The sequence below is a fragment of the Oncorhynchus tshawytscha genome, linkage group LG30, assembly GCF_018296145.1.
Source record: "Oncorhynchus tshawytscha isolate Ot180627B linkage group LG30, Otsh_v2.0, whole genome shotgun sequence".
Classification (NCBI taxonomy): domain Eukaryota; kingdom Metazoa; phylum Chordata; class Actinopteri; order Salmoniformes; family Salmonidae; genus Oncorhynchus; species Oncorhynchus tshawytscha.
Genome location: NC_056458.1, coordinates 36,995,721 through 37,016,990, shown reverse-complemented (window position 1 = coordinate 37,016,990; position 21,270 = coordinate 36,995,721). Strand labels below are relative to the sequence as shown.

Genomic DNA, 21,270 nt, shown 5'->3' with positions numbered 1-21,270 from the left:
TGTGTTTCTGACCACCCGCCATTGTTGTTTCTGCACTATCTTGTAGAAGGATGGCAGAGACAGTGACAGCACCTCAGTGGAAAGTCTCAACTTCAGCTGGAAAAAGCGGATGGGCAGTTCCCTCACTAACCTTAGCCTCTCCTCTGGCATGGCGTCCATGTCCTCTGTATGTTCCCATGCAGCTTCCCTATCAGATATGTTGACGTGTGCCATGAAATAATCAAACTCACTTTGCTTTGAATTCACATGGCTGCAATCCTAACAAAAGTTATTAGCATAATACAGCAGAACATTTGTTTTCTCCCCCACATGTGATACACAGGAATCATACAATTGTCCCATAGCAGATGTAAGAATATTAGGGTTCTAGAGAATCGGGAATATTAGGATTCTAGAGAATCGGGAATATTAGTGTTCTGAATGTGGACTAAGAGAGGCATTTGTTCCGCATCTAGAAGATAATAATACTGAGGTTCAGTGGTGGCTGGTGGCACTTTAAATTGGGAGGACAGGCTCATTGTAATGTCTGGAACAGAATCAATGGAAGGGTATCAAACACATCAAACATCTGGTTTGATGGCTTGATACAACACTTGGTGATGCTGTTGTCTCTTCCTAACATCATGTGGACCGTTAAGGTGAGCGGCAGTGTGGCAAGCATCTACAGTGGAGTAGATGGGGATGTGGAAGTGAAGGGAACAATCCGGTTTGCCATGAATTATGTCCAGAAGCTCGGGGAGTTCCACATCTTTGTTGTCCACTGCAGAGATCTTGCCGTGGCAGAACCCAAGAAGAACCGTTCTGATCCGTAGGTGTTCTTGCAATAAATAAGATTGTGTGTGTGTGTGATTATCCTATCATTGTAAAATAAATCTGCCATCTCCAGGTGCATAGGTTTACAGAGGTTGATGTTTCCCATTACCTTACATAGGATCATCAGTGTGTTATTGCAATTTGAGACTAGGTGCATGGAAAGCAATGATGTGCCTTGGAAACTTTCACCGACTTCTATCCGATTGCACTTGTAGACATGTTACCGCATTTGCTGAGATCGCATTCAAGGTAAACATTGCAGATGCCTGCTTAATTGTTAATTACCTTTAAATGTCCAGCGCGCTATAGCACAGCTTCTAATTTAATCCCAGCCGTAGTTGCTTTTGCTTTGTATTTGTGTAGTGGCTAAGAATCTGATGTTGGATATTCATTTTCAGATATGTGAAATGTTACCTCTTACCGGACAAAGCGAAGATGGGAAAGAGAAAAGCCAGTGTGAAAAAGAAGACCTTGAACCCCACTTACAATGAGATCCTTAGGGTAAGAGAGAAGAGATATGAGATCCTTTCCAGATTATTTATCACCTGATTCACTCAACAAACATCTCAATAGGGTGTCCAGGTGTCCTCTGATATGGCAGAAGTCTGTGTGTGTGTGTGTGTGGGGGGGGTACATTCCTGATTTTATACTCGGGAAATTGTTTTTCAACCGTTCAAAAATAGCTGGACACAAAGCTATCAGTGACGACACAAAGCTATCAGTGCTCGGTCTATTGTGTCTGCATTGAGTAAACTACTTTTATCCCCTTTTCTACCCCTGCAGTTTAAAGTTACCATGGAGACCCTCAAGACTCAAGCACTTAATGTCTCCGTGTGGCACAACGACAACTTTGGACGGAACAGCTTCCTTGGCGAGGTGGACTTGGATTTGTCTGAATGGGACTTTAGCAACACGCAGATGAATGATTATGCTTTGAAAGCAAGGGTAAACTGCAAGAGGATTAGTTTTGGTCGTATACAGTCTGTTTTGCAGTGTCAATTTTTATATAGGTGGTAATTCATAAAGACTGATCTGATACCAACTTGCCACAACTAAAAATAAAGTTATTCTATTCACTTTAGATCTCGACACAGTCTCTCAGTCCCTCTCACTCCCAATCTATTGACCATAGAGGAGAGATGAGAATAGGATTGCGTTTCCTGCCACAGATCTCCTACAGTAAGCGGTTTCTCAGACCACTCTCATCATCATCTAGCCTGTTATGTGTTCTATTGAACACAACTTACTTATGTGTGTTTTTACACAATTGGTAGGTAAGAGGTCATCCAAAACTGAGACGGGTGAGGTGCAGATTTGGGTGAAAGACTGCAAGAACCTGCCTGCTATCAGGGGTGCGATCATTGACCCCTTCGTGAAATGGTATGTGTTTTGGATATGTTGCACCTGGTTAAATACGGGTGTGAAGCATAATTTAGTATTGAATATGTTTATAGTGCCAATGTGTCATTTAGTCATATATAAACTAAACCATTGGATTTGTAGCGATTCACTCACTGTAGAAATTCAGATTTTTTTATACTGTGGTACTCCTGTAGATGGCAATTTTTTGTCCTCTTTTACTCACTGAATATTGGCCCTGTTTTAATACTTTGAAAATGCATCCTCCCTTCTTTCCTTGAGGTAAGCACTTATGCATATAAACTCAGCAAAAAAAGAAATGTCCTCTCACTGTCAACTGTGTTTATTTTCAGCAAACTTAACATGTGTAAATAAATATGACTTCCGGCGCCGACAGAGATGGCCGCCTCGCTTCGCGTTCCTAGGAAACTATGCAGTTTTTTGTTTTTTTACGTGTTATTTCTTACATTGGTACCCCAGGTCATCTTAGGTTTCATTACATACAGTCGAGAAGAACTACTGAACATAAGAGCAGCGTCAACTCACCATCAGTATGACCAAGAATATGACTTTCGCGAAGCGGATCCTGTGTTCTGCCTTTCACCCAGGACAACGGAATGGATCCCAGCCGGCGACCCAAAAAAACGACTTTGTAAAAGGGGGAAATGAAGCGGTCTTCTGGTCAGACTCCGGAGACGGGCACATCGTGCACCACTCCCTAGCATTCTTCTCGCCAATGTCCAGTCTCTTGACAACAAGGTTGATGAAATCCGAGCAAGGGTAGCATTCCAGAGGGACATCAGAGACTGTAACGTTCTTTGCTTCACGGAAACATGGCTCACTGGAGAGACGCTATCGGAATCGGTGCAGCCAGCTGGTTTCTCCACGCATCGCGCAGACAGAAACAAACATCTTTCTGGTAAGAAGAGGGGCGGGGGCATATGCTTCATGGTTAACGTGACGTGGTGTGATCATAACAACATACAAGGCTATACAAGTCCTTCAGTACACCTGATTTAGAATTCCTCACAATCAAATGTCGGCCGCATTATCTACCAAGGGAATTCTCTTCAATTATAATCACAGCCGTATATATTCCCCCCCAAGCAGACACATCGATGGCTCTGAACAAACTTTATTTGACTCTTTGCAAACTGGAATCCATTTATCTGGAGGCTGCATTCATTGTAGCTGGGGATTTTAACAAGGCTAATCTGAAAACAAGACTCCCTAAATTTTATCAGCATATCGATTGCTGGATTACATACATTGTGAATCCATACAGTGCCTTCGGGTAGTATTACACATTTAGTTCTGTTACATCCTTATTCTAAAATAGATGTTAACACGGATTAGAAAAAGAAAACCAGCCCCGTCACGGACCAGGATGTCTTGCTCCCAGGCAGACTAAATCACTTTTTTGCCCGCTTTGAGGACAATACAGTGCCACTGCCACGGCCCGCAACTAAAACATGCGGACTCTCCTTCACTGCAGCCGACGTGAGGAAAACATTTAAACGTGTCAACCCTCGCAAGGCTGCAGGCCCAGACGGCATCCCCAGCCGCGCCCTCAGAGCATGCACAGACCAGCTGGCTGGTGTGTTTACGGACATATTCAATCAATCCCTATCCCAGTCTGTTGTTCCCACATGCTTCAAGAGGGCCACCATTGTTCCTGTTCCCAAGAAAGCTAAGGTAACTGAGCTAAACGACTTCTGTCATCAGCACTCACTTCTGTCATCATGAAGTGCTTTGAGAGACTAGTCAAGGACCATATCACCTCCACCCTACCTGACACCCTAGACCCACTCCAATTTGCTTACCGCCCAAATAGGTCCACAGACGATGCAATCTCAACCACACTGCACACTGCCCTAACCCATCTGGACAAGAGGAATACCTATGTGAGAATGCTGTTCATCGACTACAGCTCGGCATTTAACACCATAGTGCCCTCCAAGCTCGTCATCAAGCTCGAGACCCTGGGTCTCAAACCCGCCCTGTGCAACTGGGTACTGGACTTCCTGACGGGCCGCCCCCAGGTGGTGAGGGTAGGCAACAACATTTCCTCCCCGCTGATCCTCAACACTGGGGCCCCACAAGGGTGCGTTCTGAGCCCTCTCCTGTACTCCCTGTTCACCCACGACTGCGTGGCCACGCATGCCTCCAACATAAATCATCAAGTTTGCGGACGACACAAGAGTGGTAGGCTTGATTACCAACAACGACGAGACGGCCTACAGGGAGGAGGTGAGGGCCCTCGGGGTGTGGTGTCAGGAAATTATCCTCACACTCAACGTCAACAAAACTAAGGAGATGATTGTGGACTTCAGGAAACAGCAGAGGGAACACCCCCCTATCCACATTGATGGAACAGTAGTGGAGAGGGTACACACCAAAAGCACTCACAAACTTCTACAGATGCACAATCGAGAGCATCCTGTCGGGCTGTATCACCGCCTGGTACGGCACCTGCTCCGCCCACAACCGTAAGGCTCTCCAGAGGGTAGTGAGGTCTGCACAACGCATCACCGGGGGCAAACTACCTGCCCTCCAGGACACCTACACCACCCGATGTCACAGGAAGGCCATAAAGATCATCAAGGACAACAACCACCGAGCCACTGCCTGTTCACCCCGCTATCATCCAGAAGGCGAGGTCAGTACAGGTGCATCAAAGCTGGGACCGAGAGACTGAAAAACAGCTTCTATCTCAAGGCCATCAGACTGTTATACAGCCACCACTAACATTGAGTGGCTGCTGCCAACACACTGACTCAACTCCAGCCACTTTAATAATGGGAATTGATGGGAAATGATGTAAAATATATCACTAGCCACTTTAAACAATGCTACCTAATATAATGTTACATACCCTACATTATTCATCTCATATGTATATGTACAGTGCCTTGCGAAAGTATTCGGCCCCCTTGAACTTTGCGACCTTTTGCCACGTTTCAGGCTTCAAACATAAAGATATAAAACTGTATTTTTTTGTGAAGAATCAACAACAAGTGGGACACAATCATGAAGTGGAATGACATTTATTGGATATTTCAAACTTTTTTAACAAATCAAAAACTGAAAAATTGGGCGTGCAAAATTATTCAGCCCCCTTAAGTTAATACTTTGTAGCGCCACCTTTTGCTGCGATTACAGCTGTAAGTCGCTTGGGGTATGTCTCTATCAGTTTTGCACATCGAGAGACTGACATTTTTTCCATTCCTCCTTGCAAAACAGCTCGAGCTCAGTGAGGTTGGATGGGGAGCATTTGTGAACAGCAGTTTTCAGTTCTTTCCACAGATTCTCGATTGGATTCAGATCTGGACTTTGACTTGGCCATTCTAACACCTGGATATGTTTATTTTTGAACCATTCCATTGTAGATTTTGCTTTATGTTTTGGATCATTGTCTTGTTGGAAGACAAATCTCCGTCCCAGTCTCAGGTCTTTTGCAGACTCCATCAGGTTTTCTTCCAGAATGGTCCTGTATTTGGCTCCATCCATCTTCCCATCAATTTTAACCATCTTCCCTGTCCCTGCTGAAGAAAATCAGGCCCAAACCATGATGCTGCCACCACCATGTTTGACAGTGGGGATGTGGTGTTCAGGGTGATGAGCTGTGTTGCTTTTACGCCAAACATAACGTTTTGCATTGTTGCCAAAAAGTTCAATTTTGGTTTCATCTGACCAGAGCACCTTCTTCCACATGTTTGGTGTGTCTCCCAGGTGGCTTGTGGCAAGCTTTAAACAACACTTTTTATGGATATCTTTAAGAAATGTCTTTCTTCTTGCCACTCTTCCATAAAGGCCAGATTTGTGCAATATACGACTGATTGTTGTCCTATGGACAGAGTCTCCCACCTCAGCTGTAGATCTCTGCAGTTCATCCAGAGTGATCATGGGCCTCTTGGCTGCATCTCTGATCAGTCTTCTTCTTGTATGGGCTGAAAGTTTAGAGGGACGGCCAGGTCTTGGTAGATTTGCAGTGGTCTGATACTCCTTCCATTTCAATATTATTGCTTGCACAGTGCTCCTTGGGATGTTTAAAGCTTGGGAAATCTTTTTGTATCCAAATCCGGCTTTAAACTTCTTCACAACAGTATCTCGGACCTGTCTGGTGTGTTCCTTGTTCTTCATGATGCTCTCTGCGCTTTTAACGGACCTCTGAGACTATCACAGTGCAGGTGCATTTATACGGAGACTTGATTACACACAGGTGGATTGTATTTATCATCACTAGTCATTTAGGTAAACATTGGATCATTCAGAGATCCTCACTGAACTTCTGGAGAGAGTTTGTTGCACTGAAAGTAAAGGGGCTGAATAATTTTGCACGCCCAATTTTTCAGTTTTTGATTTGTTAAAAAAGTTTGAAATATCCAATAAATGTCGTTCCACTTCATGATTGTGTCCCACTTGTTGTTGATTCTTCACAAAAAAATACAGTTTTATATCTTTATGTTTGAAGCCTGAAATGTGGCAAAAGGTCGCAAAGTTCAAGGGGGCCGAATACTTTCGCAAGGCACTGTATATACTGTACACTATATCATCTACTGCATCTTTATGTAATACATGTATCACTAGCCACTTTAACTATGCCACTTTGTTTACATACTCATCTCATATGTATATACTGCACTCAATACCATCTACTGTATCTTGCCTATGCCGCTCTGTACCATCACTCATTCATATATCTTTATGTACATATTCTTTATCCCCTTACACTTGTGTCTATAAGGTAGTAGTTTTGGAATTGTTAGCTAGATTACTTGTTGGTTATTACTGCATTGTCGGAACTAGAAGCACAAGCATTTCGCTACACTCGCATTAACATCTGCTAACCATGTGTATGTGACAAATAAATTTGATTTGATGATTTAATTTGATTTATTTGTATGAACATAAGATTCAACAACTGAGACATAAACTGAGCAAGTTCCACAGACATGTAACTAACAGAAATTGAATAAGGTGTCCCTGAAAAAAGGGGGGGGGTCAAAATCAAAAGTAACAGTCAGTATCTGGTGTGGCCACCAGCTGCATTAAGTACTGCAGTGCATCTCCTCTGCATGCAATGCACCAGATTTGCCAGTTCTTGCTGTGAGAAGTTACCCACCTCTTTCACCAAGGCCCCTGCAAGTTCCTGGACATTTCTGGGGGGAATGGCCCTAGCCCTCCGATCCAACAGGTCCCAGACGTGCTCAATGGGATTGAGATCCGGGCTCTTCTCTGGCCATGGCAGAACACTGACATTCTTGTCTTGCAGGAAATCATGCACAGAATGAGCAGTATGGCTGGTGGCATTGTCATGCTGGAGGGTCATGTGAAACGCCACAGACAGAGTCTGCAGGAAGGGTACCACATGAGGGAAGAGGATGTCTTCCCTGTAACGCACACCGTTGAGATTGCCTGCAATGACAACAAGCTGTCCGATGATGCTGTGACACACTGTCCAGGACCATGATTGACCTTCCACCACCAAATCGATCCCGTTCCAGAGTACAGGCCTCGGTGTAATGCTCATTCAGTGAAGAGCACTTTTTGCCAGTCCTGTCTGGTCCAGTGACGGTGGGTTTGTGCCCATAGGCAACGTTTTTGCCAATGATGTCTGGTGAGGACCTGCCTTACAACAGGCCTACAAGCCCTCAGTCCAGCCTCTCTCAGTCTATTGGGGACAGTCTGAGCACTGATGGAGGGATTGTGCGTTCCTGGTGTAACTCGGGCAGTTATTGTTTCCATCCTGTACCTGTCCCGCAGGTGTGATGTTCAGATGTACCGATCCTGTGCAGGTGTTGTTACACCTGGTCTGCCACTGCGAGGACGATCAGCGTTCCGTCCTGTCTCCCTGTAGCGCTGTCTGTGGCATCTCACAGTACAGACATTGCAATTTATTGCCCCGGCAACATCTGCATTCCTCATGGCTCCTTGCAGCATGCCTAAGGCACGTTCACGCAGATGAGCAGGGACCCTGGGCATCTTTCTTTTGGTGTTTTTCAGAGTCAGTAGAAAGGCATCTTTAGTATCCTGAGTTTTCATAACTGTGACCTTAATTGCCTACCGTCTATAAGCTGTTAGTGTCTTAACGACCGTTCCACAGGTGCATGTTCATTAATTGTTTATGGTTAATTGAATAAGCATGGGAAACAGTGTTTAAACCCTTTACTGTGAAGTTATTTGGATTTTTACGAATTATCTTTGAAAGACAGGGTCCTGAAAAAGGGACGTTTCTTTTTTTGCTGAGTTTATATGCAATTTGATAGGTATAAGGTGAACACCCTATTACTTTCACCAAGCCACCCAGTTCATATCTGTGATTACCTCAAGAATGGTAGCGAGGAAGGATAGGATGCATTTCTGTAATATTCTAACAGGGCCATTGATTGCTTTTGTCCTAAACTTACAGTATACTGTTAGAGCTAAAGCTCTTCCTTGAAATGCACAGGATCAGATTGTGAGCCAGAGTATGCTAGGCTACTAATCCATTGTTGTTGTATGCTATTTTAGCACCGTGCTTCCAGACACGAGCAGGAAAAGCCGACAGAAGACTCGGGTGGTGAAGAAGACGGCCAACCCCATGTTCAATCACACCATGGTCTATGATGGCTTTCGGCCGGATGACCTACGAGAGGCCTGCGTTGAAGTCACAGTGTGGGATCACGACCGGCTCACTAACCATTTCATTGGGGGCTTAAGACTGGGCCTTGGAACAGGTAAGATACTTTGTAATTTGTTTAAAGTTTGGCCGGTACTCAATTCAAGGCACGTTAAAATGCAACACACTATAACAGACTTTTAAAGGTAATTTACACATGAGACGACATGCGCAACGTTGACCATAAATGCGATCTCTGAGAACATCGGGAAAATGTCTTTAAAAGGCACATTCTCAGCTGTGCTATAGCACCGATTGAATTACGGCATCTAATGGGTTGACAAAATTCCACACATTTCTGAATATGATTTATGCTTTTCTCTAAGGTAGTATGTCTTTATATTGAAATAGTTTCTTGAGTTGTTCCAAACCTATTGTAGCCTAATTATTAATATTGAAATGCATACACAATACATCCAATAGGAAGCTAACTGGATCATCTCCAATCTGTCTTTACAGGTAAAAGTTATGGGTTAGAGGTGGATTGGATGGATTCAACCTCTGAAGAAGCAAGTTTATGGGAGAGAATGATGCATTCTCACAATGAATGGGTTGAGGATATTATACCCTTGAGAATGTTGATAAAGGCAAGAGGTGTATCAAAATAAGATGGTGTATGAAAAGTTGGATGACAAAATGAGAAGAAAGTTGCTCATTGGGTGTATCAGTTTGATGAAACTTATAACCGATAATGTAATCAGTAATATAATCTCTCGCTTTTTTTAGGAGAAAGACCATACAGGCACATTGGAGTATTGTGCTTGGTACTTAGATTCTTCTTAGAATTACATTACAAGTGTGTATTTTATTTTTTGAAAGATTAACATTTTACATAATCATGCTTGTTGTCATACAGATCAAATACTTACTCAGAAATTGTTAAGATATAAATAGGTTGTTTTAATTGATTCATTCCAATGCATATTTATCGCTATTTGTATATATTCCTATATATGTTTTCATAATGTTATTCCATGGTAAATTAACTGAAGAAAATGTTTCCATTATTGATACAACAGCATATATAATCAGAAATGTGGTGTTATGTTATCATTGTTGTCTTTGTAAAATACATGTATTCACATTACTCAATATAGTAACAGCATATATTTTTCATCATAGTTAATGTTTCCACTAATTCAGGCACCCCAACAATAAATACAATATCACATGTTGAAAAATAAAATCGGTGTGAATTCAATAGTAATGGTTATACACAAAAAAATGACATTTTTCCCCAGCAATTGGCAGGAAGCAGTGAGAAAAATAACCACAACATTTGAAATAGACTGGAAGTTGGATTTCCAAGAGAATGCAAAAAGAGCCGTGATCCTATGGGGAATTTGGGACAGAGTTTTTTTAAAATGCTCCAGAATTTGTATTATTAATAATATTAATATATTACTGTTATTTGGCAGAGAGGTTTGGAACTCTATTTCTTATTGGTCTATTAACTAATTTACCGCAAGACCCAAACTCCATTACACCATACCATAACAGGCTGAAATTTCAGGCGGTCATTTCAAACAGCTCACTAAAAGGGCACTATCATCATTTTCATAGTATCACGTTTTTGACTGCACAGAGGTCATTTCTCTCATTTGTCTTATGAGACATTTTTAGAGTGGAGTCTTTTGAACATCTGGTGATTATAGATCTCTCTAGTATCGACTTATTCATCCTGACGAATCTGGCTACAATACATCCAAGGGTGATCAAATCTGCCTTGCGCACATTAGAGAAGTAGAAAGGGAGGAGGTGGAACGGAGTAGAGAAATGCTGAGGGTCTAAGATGCTACAGCGGCGGAATTTCAGCCACGTGTGTGCCACCCTGTGAACCAGGAGCGAATGGAGGCCAAGTGGTATACAATTCGATATATTAAAATAAGATATTTATTTTAAAAAGGTAGCCCTGCTAGCAGGCTCAACCCTTCATAATGCGACCCCTGGTGCACAAATAATTAAGCACAGCTGCGACTATTTTTAGAGACTCACGCTAGACCCCATGGGGAGGATCGCCTTCCCTTGCTCAGACGTTGCGTGCATCAACCATTGGTTGCAGCACCGACTTGCAGTTACTGCTATAACATATGATGGGGTTCGCTGAGAAGTAAAATAACTATGTAAGGTCTGGCAGACGTTAGCAACGCCTGGGCAGAGGAACTGATTTCCCTCCCAAATATAAAGAAATGGGAGCTTGTTGAATTTGTCAAGTTTATTGGAATTGTAAAAAAAAAATTGTAAATAAATGACAGTGACGTTTCACAAAGAGTTTTCATGGTATATGATTATTAGTGATGTTTTTCCGCCTCGTCACTAGTTACCATAGCCACAAAGTCATAAACCACGCCCATGTCTACAATTGATCTTTATCAGATTTTAAACCTAACCACAATGCTAACATTATGTCTAACCGTAAATTAAATTAAGAGCAAAATGCTATTTTTTTCTCATATATATATATATATATATATATATATATATATATATATTTTTTTTTTTTTTACAATATAGCTGTTTTACTTTGGCTGTGGTAGCTAGTGAAAACCATTTCCGCGGGTTGAGTCGCCATTTTGACTTTGTGGGTGTGGTAACCTGTGAAAACCATTTCCGCAGGTTGAGTCGCCATTCTTTGCGTCCTTTGTACGTTTAGAAGTTGTCTTCGCTAGTCAGCAAGTAGTTGTTTCGGGATTAGACAAATTTACAGACTGTCAAACAAGATCGAATCTTTTCCTACGAAAGCTGAATAATATTACGAATAAATAGCTACAATAGGATCCAGTTAAAGCTTCACGGACGGTAAGTGTGGTTACTTAAAAAATGCTTTGTCATTTTGTTTGTGCGCAATGGTCTTCCAACTAGCTAATATTGTTATAACTAACTAGCGTTAAATAAAAAATAACGTTGACGTTGTTGAAACCACAAACGAGTTAACAAAATATCAATGTGAGTACTTATAACATGTTCCAAAAAACGTAAAGATTGCATGGTAGCTAATGTTAGCTAGTTAGGCCTAATGTAACGTCATTCTTGTTCAGACAACATGGCGCCTAAATTAGCTAGCTAACGTTCGATACAGCCCGCATTGAACAACTGCATTAACTAGAAATGTTAGTCTATATTAGTCTTTAATTTCTCGAGAAAGATCCACACAGAATGAATGTTTTGGCAATTGAATGTTCATAATGTTTGGCTTCGGAATTTCCACGAAAAAGCTCTAAAATCACGTTTACAGGAAAAAAATAAATCGAAATCCGTGATTATCTCAAATGATTTAACCGAAATATAACTTAAAAAGCACTAATCGCTCAACGCTACTGATTAACGTTATTTGGTAAAGGAAACGTGTATGGCCTCAAGACTTTAGTCCCTTCAAAATGGGGGTTGAGGAAATGGACAGAGAATCTGAAGGCTAGCTAGGCCTAATAACATTACTCACTGAAGCACAGGACACAATACTCATGTCTAGGGGGTATGAAACCCAATATTTTAATTAAACAGACGTAATTCACTAATCAATGTTCTTGTTGTATTCTCACAGATAATCTGAGCGGGAATACATTGGTGGTGTCCCTCATCAAAAGCTAAAAATGATCACCAGACGAAGAGGTCGTTCAGACATCACCGGCGTGGAGGTGTACTCTTCAACTTGTCCTTTTGATGTTGAAGTCACTGACTTTGTTGAAATGATAGAAAATGTTAAAACGAGTCCCTCTGAAGAAATTAGGTCAGAGAATGGGGATAGTACAGTTGGATTAGAGTTGGATGATTTATTTGGAATCGACGAGTTAAACTGGACATTTGAGAAGGATGCAGTCTCCCCTCTTTTCGACATTGGATTGACCGAAATAGGTGTGGGTGACACAACAGATCAAGATTTTTGGATTGGCACATCCAGGACCCCATCGCCTGAAGGAGTGTCTGCTGTTCAGAAAAGGAAGGGGAGAGATGACCCGTCTGGGCACATGATCAACAAGAACGCTGTCGCTGCGCGAATTAATCGTCTGAAAAAGAAGGAATACGTGAACGGGCTGGAAAATAAAGTCGGGTCTCTGTCGTCAGAAAACCGCATACTCAAACAGGAAAACGTCCAATTGAATAAGAGGGTAGAAGAGTTGGAAGATGAGACGAGGTACCTGAGAGCTGTGTTGGCCAACGAGAGCATGTTAGCCCAGCTGTTGTCAAGGCTGAGCGGTGTGAACGGCATGAAATTATCTTCCTCACTTTTCCAGGGGTCCAACAAGAATGACGACCACGATTATGCCTTGCCGCGGAAACGTGTGAAGGTGGAGGAAAAGGAGACTTCTGGTGGCGTCTGTCTGCACGTAGACAAGAACAACGTCTCAGTGGAGTTCTGCACTAAGTGTGCAGAGAGTGCAAGCGCATCACTCAAAATGTAGGGTCAAGTACTTTTATCTGTTTTCAGATGTTGAGACTGAACCTGATTAACTTCAGTGTAATGAACGTCAGGGGAATCTATGAACACTGTTAATTAAGTAATGATCTCAAATAGTTAAGAAATGTTGAATGATTGAGCATGTGTAAAAAATCTTACCAATGATTTAAGTACACGTTACTCGTTAAACCTTGTTGCCAGTTTTCTTCTAGGTGATGATTGTTCTACCATGCTGGATGAATGGGTTACAGAACGTCCCTGTCTGCTTGGCTCCATGGTAAGGATCTCAGATGAAGAAAAGCTGATGATTTGATAAATTCTAAATGTTTTTCAAGTTTTATTCCTCTTAGAATACACCAAAGGCTTTTACACTAACATTAAGTTTACACTGGAACATATCTTTCCATCTTAGTTTGAATTACTTTTGTTTTAAGTTCTATGCAGTAAGCGTTTAACCTGTAAATATGAAATCAAACTGATTTCCCTCCCAAATATAAAGAAATGGGAGCTTGTTGAATTTGTCAAGTTTATTGGAATTGTAAAAAATAAATAATTGTAAATAGATTACAGTGACGTTTCACAAAGAGTTTTCATAGTATATGATTATTAGTTCATATTGGCTCTCAAACCAGAATGGGTAAAAACAAGAACATATAATGGCGTAGCATGGTTTGGTTAGAACTGGTCTTTTTGTGAAACGTCACTATTCTGCTGAAGGATGTTTTCATTTAGCGCCCCTATTTTTCTTTATTGCTAAAGTGGATTCTGCTGCTCGGGAAGCTGAAGAGGCGGGACCCGCTGCTGCCAACTTGGCCTGGTATTTTTTTAAAGGTAGTATAACAAAGGGTGTAAGTGACTACATTCAACCAGTATCCCATAACACCTTTGTAAAAAGTAGTGAATTTAGAATATATTGTGGATGACAAGTGTTCCACTACCTATTACATTCACAATATTAGAGGTCTTATAACGGTTTGTTCACAAGTTTAACCTGACTTGTTGACACATTGGTATGTAACCCAGTTGTTAAAAAAAAAAACTAGTCAAACTATCTTGTTATTGATGTGATCCTGATAGAGATGGACATCACCAATTTTGTATAAAGTGAGAATCTTAAAGAATGTTATGTAAGGTACAAAGATGTTGCAACTTTTTTTTTCTAAATGAGAGAACAATGTTTCAGGAACATGGATATGATTGAAAATAAATCTTATTTTGATTATACACGTTTCAGTTATATTTTACCTTGAATGTGACCCAATGTATTTGACATTAACACATCTCTTTTTCTCTCTTCAAACAGCAAGCTCTTTCTGCAGACAAAGGTCTATCAATTCCTCAACAAAATGGAAAAATGTGGTCATGGTTTGTGAGGGCTGATTTCAGTGGAGAGTTCAAAGCCTACTAGTCCGATGTACTTGTTTTTACATAATGCTGCTGCATTTAGTTTTAAAGTGATATTTCACTCAAATCAGCTTCGGGTGTTTTCAGACTTCAAAATTGGTGTAATGAATAAGTTCATGTCCCACCTCACCACCTGTATAGATCCAGCTGTATGCCTCAATCCCAAATGAATCCCCCCCAAAATACAGGTGCTGATTAAAATGATGCAAATTCAAATAATTTCAGATGGCACCTGTCTTTCCTTGGGGTTGAGGCATTTAGTGGGATTTACACACCTGGTAGCTTGGGCCATTGATTAGTTTAGACAAACCACTTCTGAGGTCTGAAAATATCTAACAAATGGTGTAAGGGACTGTCACTAAAGTTTATCGAGCTGGACGGCATTTCAGTGGTATTTAATGTGGAGAACCCACAACGCTTTCATTTGGATCTGAAAAGTAAATGGTTAGCTACTTCACAAGTTAACTTTGTTAAGAGGTACTGTCCTTAATTTGTTTTTCAGACCCAAACACTTTTTGTTTGCTATAAAGCCAAAGGATGGGTTGGAGAAATGTAACCACCTTCAAATTCATAGATGAAGCTATTGATGAAAGAAGTGACAATACATGAGATCGAAATGATAGTTTGCGTTTATATTTAAGCTATACATAGTTTGAAACAACCTTATTTTGGGTTATCGTGGCGTACGCTCAGGGGGCATTAAGTTGTATTCTTCCAAGAATCCGTGGGTATAGGTAGGTGGCTAAAATTCACAGGTGGTGGCATGCAAGGCTACTTATTTGGGCATGCACTGCAAACTAAACTGTTATGGCAAAATATTCCAGATTTTTCATGTGTGCATATATGTTGGACATAGGAAACCGTAAAAGGGTTTGAGAGCCTGTTAACAGACAGAACATTTTTAGACTGATGCATTTGGCTGATTACTTGGTGTACATGATTTTCAAGGACCCCAATCAAAACACACCTTTGAAACCATAACCCCCAATTTGTTTTGTAATCCATTGTTTAAAGAATATCTTTGTTTATATACACTGTAGCTTCAAAATATGGTTAAAACTATCAGTGGACAGTCAGTACATGCATCCTATGAATTGAGTGCTTATATTTCTCCAGCCCTGTGATCAAGCAGATTTGTAGCAAACCAAGTAGTGGTGCTGTTGAATTAATTGTTGTGCCATTAGAATACGTTTGGAATTTAAGACCTTTACAGTTAAATTGTTTTTTTGCACTGAAAGTAGACCAGGAGCCAGTTGGCTGCAATTTGGATTTCTTAAAAACAGCCACTTTGAACTCCAGCCAACTTTAGCCACTGCTAACCAAAAATCAATGGGAGTGATGCTTACTGTCCAATTTTGAACAATTCACAGGCAAATAAATTAAAATCAATTCAATGACTTGGTTTGAAATCACAAAAGGTAATTTGGCCAAAAGTTAACACTTCACGGGTGCCTTTATCACGACCATTGATTTTGTTGTTGTTAGCAGTGAGTGGCTTTAAATAAAAAAATCCCGATTGGATTTAGACTCCTGGCCCATAGACCACTGTCAGGGTAAGGAATCATTTACATTTGTATTAATTTAGCAGACTAATCCAGTGTGATTTACAGGAGCAATTGGGGTAAAGTGCCTTGCTCAGGGGTACGTCAGGTTTTTAACCAAGTCTGCTTGTGGATTCGAACCAGCAACCTTTCGTTTACTGGTCCAACGCTCCTAACTGCTAGGCTTCCTGCCGCCGAATTATGAATGTGTGTGGTAGACTGGTAGTTATGCACTAGTCTTCTATGACCTGTACCATAATTGAAGGCTCTTTTGCACTAAAAATGTTAATGTATCCTACACTGGTAAAATGGTTTCCTCAACCAATATTTTGTATTGTCTGGTTGGCCTGCGAGGTGATGGCAATAGCCAAGATAAATAGATTGTCATATCACTATACACTATACAAATGTTACTCCTGAAGTACCCTCCCAAACTGGCTTGATATAACATTTTTTTTACTGTACAATCCAAATTGAACCATCTTTGCATTGTTTATCAGTTGCACTACCTTAGTATTTGGCACTCTCAGACCTTTGTTTTCTTGTCAGATCACTCAACATTTTCCTTATGCACATTAGGATATGTTGTACGCTTTTAATCCTAAACAAACCCGTTATCAACTTCCCATCAGATGAACTCGTGGATACCATTGTCTGGTGTAGTTTGAAGGAAGTTGATCAGTAACGGTAGCGCAATTGCTAACTAGCGTTACCCATAGACTTCCAAGTCAATGCACTATCTGCTAGCATGCGCTAATGCTAGTTTGTATTGGCTCGTGAAACTACCTAAACTTCCTTCATATTGCACACAGACGTAAAAATTCTATCCATGAGCTCATCTGACTAGGGAAGTAGAAAAAGGGCCTCATTGCCAAAATCCTGAAGTGTCCATTTAAAATAATTTTGGACCCTCAGTTTATGGGCATTTAAAACACAGCTTTGAGGTAGGCCTGGATTTAAACAGAACCATTGTATCGCGATCCTGAGGTGTAATTTCTTACCACTAAAATTGCCAATGGATCATGCATTAAGTAAAAATATGCCAAGTAAAAACATTTTCAAAATCCAGAACAGTTATACAATCTGATAATCACCTAATGCATATTTTAATTAACATTTAGCAGTACGGTATAACATGTATATTGAACTAAGCATGTTATTTAATGGCTGTTAGCTTGGGGTTCCACTTCAAACACGGTAGAAGCATTTTACAAGTTAATTGCAGTGCAATGTTCTGCGCAATCTGTTTTGAATTCTGTCCTCTATACAAATTTCAGTGAAGAGATAATGCCCCATTCTCCCGAGGTTAAACTGCAGTTGTCCATATGGTTATGAAACTACAGTGAGAACACTGAGTAATTTGGTAATCCCATAAAGCACACTTAATGTGGGCCACGTTCAGTAGGCAAACCTGTTTGAATTGCCATGAATAGAGCAGGTGTGAATCCATGTCAGGCCTGTTCGTTCTACATATCTACGGGTGTTCCACTACATCAGGTATTCCCAAATGGATACGTGCAATGCTGTCGGGAGTACGCCACGAAAAATGTGATTCCCTTTTTTTTGTTCACATTTTCAAACATTTATTTTCCAACGGGGCTATACATCTGGGTGAGTATTTTTTATTCCTCGCCTGAGTAGCCTCGTTTCACTGCCAAAAATAAAATCAAACCATCTAGTGTTCAGTGAAATAACAACGCAATGTCAAATACAGGTAGCCTCGTCAAATCACATCCAATCACATGAACCGTTACTGTCTCACCGGAAACCTAGAAAAGAAACGTGACTATTTGAAAAATAAGCCACGGGAGTTTGAGCTAGAATTAAGATGAAATTAGAGTGGTAAGGCATGTATAACCACAACTGATACCATTAATAAGGGCCTAGAAGCGTCTTATATGGTGAGCTACCGAGTGGCTAGGACAGGCAAGCCCATACTTTTGGGGAGGACTTAATTATTCCTGCTGCTGTGGATATGGCTGGGACGATGCTGGGGGTAAAGGCCCAAAAAACTATACAGACAATGCCTTCATCGGACAGCACTTTCACGACGCATCAATGTCATGGCAGGAGATGTTTTGAAACCATTACTGCTTCGCATTCAAGCCAGTGAATTATATGCGTTACAGCTGGGTGGGTCAACTGCTCCTGGTATATGTCCGTTACATTTGAGGGGTCAATTAAATTAAGGAAGACTTCCTCTTCTGCATATCACTGGAAACCAAAGACAACATGAGAGGATATTTTTAAAGTACTGGACAGCTTTGTGACATCAAATGGACTTTGGTGGTCAAGATGTGTTGGTATCTACTGAAAAAAAAAAAGTGTTGGTATCTACTGATGGCGCATAAGCCATGACGGGGACACAGTGGAGTGGTTGCTCCCGACGCCACTTGGGTACACTGCAGCATCCACCGAGGCTCTTGCTGCCAACGGAATTGCCCGATGGCTTGAAAGACATTTGACACTACAGTGAAAATAGTTAACTTTGTTAAAGCAAGGACCCTGAACTCGTGTATTTTCTGCATTATGTAATGATGTGACCATGTAACGCTTTTACAGCGCTGGTTATCAAGGGGCAAAGTATTGACGTTTTAAAAAATTTTTTTTTGAGAGACAAGCTTAAACTTTTCTTTACTGAGCATTTTCACTTATCTGACCGCTTGCATGACGACTGGCCTATCTGGGTGATGTTTTTTCTCACCTGAATGATATGAATCTAGGATTTCAGGGACTCTGCAACTATATTCAATGTGTGGGACAAAACTGAGGCTATGATTAAGAAGTTGGAGCTCTTTGTCTGCATTAACAAGGACAACACACAGGTATTTCCATCATTTTTTTTTTTTTTTGTGCAAATTATCTCAAGCTTACAAGCTTCACAAGCTTATGGACAGCTTATGTCAAATGTGATATAGCGAATCACCTGAGTTTGGTGCACAATTATGCAGGTACTTTCCTGAAACGGATGACAAACAACTGGATTCGTTATCCCTTTCATGCCCTGCCTCCAGTCCACTTACCGATATCTGAACAAGAGAGCCTCGTCGAAATTGCAGCATGCGGTTCTGTGAAAATTGAATTTAATCAGAAGCCACTGCCAGATTTCTGGATAGGGCTGTGCTGAGTGTAGCCTGCCTTTGCAAATCGCGCTGTCAAGACACTGATGCCCTTTGCAACCCACATACCTATGAGAGTGAATTCTCGGCCCTCACTTTTATGAAAACTAAATACAGGCACAGATTGTGGAAAATGATTTAAGACTCCAATAGAACCCAACATTGCAGAGTTATGTGAATCCTTTCAAGTACACCCTTCTCATTAACCTGTGGTGAGTTAATCACAATTTAATGAACAAATTAGGTTTTATATGTAAGGTGGTTAAGAGCAAAATGACTGATTTGTTATTTGTGCCCTGGTCCTGTAAGAGCTCTTTGACATGTCCTATGAGCCGGGTTGTGACAAAGTCACATTTATTAAACATAAGAATGAGTGTATCATGTAGTGTGTGTGGCAGTCTTACAACGATGGCAAAAAACAACATTTGAGAGTGCGCTGACCCTGGTGCTAGAGGTGGTACGCAGCTGGAGATTCAATGGTTGAAGGGGTACAGGACTATAAAAAGTTTAGGGACCACCGCACTACATAGTGCCACAATGAATGCGGCCACCATCTAAAATGTAAACAATGGAGCAAATATAGTATTTGTCAACCTGGGGATACTTGGGAAGAATTGTAAGAACATGGGCCTACTGGTAAAAAGCATATGAGGGGGTACTCTGGGCAGAGCAAAGTGTAATTCTGGATTTAAATTATATTTGTAGTGATCAAAGAATGTTGACATAAGGGGAGGATTCATTTTGAATGTGTAACTTGACAGCATAATGATGGGAGTTGGTTTGTTGAGGTAAGGCAGTTATGCATCTCATTAATATACTAGCCACTTCAAAATCAAGGTGGATTCACAGGCTGTTCAGACAGGCAGACCATTCTGATGTTATTTAATTGGTCAAAAGTCCAATTAGTGAAAAACTTGGAATTGTGCTGCCTGTAAACGGCCTTGGACAAGGTCCGCTGGAAATGGTATACCCCCTCCCCCTCAAATTGTACAACTGGGATTTCACAATTCATGGACTTTAATAAAAATACAACCTTGCACATTTTAGGTTTGTTTAAAACTGTTTTAATCCTCAAGTTCCTTGTCACCTGAGGTGGACAACTGAAGCAACTTCAATTAGCTGTCAAAATGTCTGGAGCCTAGGTAGGTGCCAAAGAGAACCTGTAGCACAATCACAACACCCATGATCCTCAGGATGGGTTGGGTAATGTTCATCCAAAAACACGTTTCTGTTATGTTTGTTCCTTGTATAATGATAAACCGGGGTGTAGGTTTAAGTACTTTTTAATGAACGTATACTTCAGCTAGAAAACTCCTTGTTTAGCCATGCAAGGCATTCTTCAACCACCTGCAAACTGTGACATTATCTCTTCTCTGGTTGGCAACTTGAAATTCTCTCTCTGATTGCTTTGTTGAGATCTCTCGGGTCTAGACATATCCTAAGATCGCTGTTCTTTTTCACCACAATAACCAGTGAGCTTACCCAGTCTGTAGCTTTATCCATTTTGTGATGACGTCCATGCGTTCGAGTTCCTCCTTGAGCTTTTTCCTCAGTGCAAATGGAACTTTTCTGCATACATGCACAACTGGAGTAATTTTGTCCTCAGTACATATTTTGTGTTCTCCTGGTAAACATCTAAGATCCTCAAACACGTCCTCATACTCAGCCAGTAGCGATTATTGGTCATTTTCAGTCTGTGATGTCACTACATACACTCTTTTCAACAAACTGAGCTTTTCACATGCATTGATTTCTAGAATAGGCTACACACTCTTGCACGATCAGCAGCTGTGCTCTGCACTGTTTTCCTTTGTGCTCCAAAGTTACTATGCAGCTTCCTTTGACTGGTACGTTCTCCCCAGCATCAAGCTTGAATGGTATTATAGTTTAATTCACAGTCAATGGCACAATACCTTCAGCTTTTACTGCATTGCATATTTCCACAGAATCAACAAAGAATTATTCAATCTCCTTCTT

At 41.0% G+C, this 21,270-nt stretch overlaps 2 protein-coding genes across 12 annotated transcripts in view; both read left to right on the top strand.

Moving 5' to 3' along the window:
* Positions 1–10,014, top strand: part of sytl2a (synaptotagmin-like 2a) — a 47,631-nt gene extending 37,617 nt beyond the window's left edge. For 5 of the 10 annotated variants that reach the window (XM_024414963.2, XM_024414970.2, XM_024414971.2 and 2 more), the window contains 8 exons: positions 47–166; positions 639–808; positions 1,212–1,314; positions 1,597–1,758; positions 1,896–1,992; positions 2,088–2,193; positions 8,686–8,891; positions 9,293–10,014. In XM_024414963.2, the coding sequence (XP_024270731.1) occupies positions 47–166; positions 639–808; positions 1,212–1,314; positions 1,597–1,758; positions 1,896–1,992; positions 2,088–2,193; positions 8,686–8,891; positions 9,293–9,441 (1,113 nt within the window). In that variant the 3' untranslated portion in view covers positions 9,442–10,014. Of the gene's footprint in view, positions 1–46; positions 167–225; positions 809–1,028; positions 1,063–1,211; positions 1,315–1,596; positions 1,759–1,895; positions 1,993–2,087; positions 2,194–8,685; positions 8,892–9,292 lie in introns of those variants that run through there. The other 5 variants (XM_042309765.1, XM_042309766.1, XM_024414972.2 and 2 more) reach the window with 5 other exon arrangements.
* Positions 10,015–11,404: 1,390 nt separating this feature from the next.
* Positions 11,405–19,671, top strand: LOC112228215 (CREB/ATF bZIP transcription factor-like). Of its 2 annotated transcripts, none has more exons than XR_006080422.1 (5): positions 11,405–11,632; positions 12,375–12,965; positions 13,066–13,229; positions 13,431–13,506; positions 13,989–14,451. XR_006080422.1 is itself a non-coding variant. In XM_024393350.2 (5 exons), the coding sequence occupies exons 2-5, from the start codon at positions 12,424–12,426 to the stop codon at positions 14,635–14,637; spliced, it is 1,059 nt and encodes a 352-aa protein (XP_024249118.1). In that variant the 5' UTR covers positions 11,405–11,632; positions 12,375–12,423; the 3' UTR covers positions 14,638–19,671. The 2 variants fall into 2 exon arrangements, 1 of the variants encoding a protein (XP_024249118.1); XM_024393350.2 differs by adding an exon at positions 14,533–19,671 and having other exon boundaries at positions 12,375–13,229; positions 13,989–14,060.
* Positions 19,672–21,270: the final 1,599 nt, after the last annotated feature.

Bases quoted from the DNA above. Each gene is read 5' to 3' on its own strand.
- LOC112228215 (XM_024393350.2), top strand. From the start codon at position 12,424: ATGATCACCAGACGAAGAGGTCGTTCAGACATCACCGGCGTGGAGGTG. The intron at 13,230-13,430 runs GTAGGGTCAAGT...CCTTGTTGCCAG, and splicing joins GCAAGCGCATCACTCAAAAT to TTTTCTTCTAGGTGATGATT. The intron at 13,507-13,988 runs GTAAGGATCTCA...TTATTGCTAAAG, and splicing joins CCTGTCTGCTTGGCTCCATG to TGGATTCTGCTGCTCGGGAA.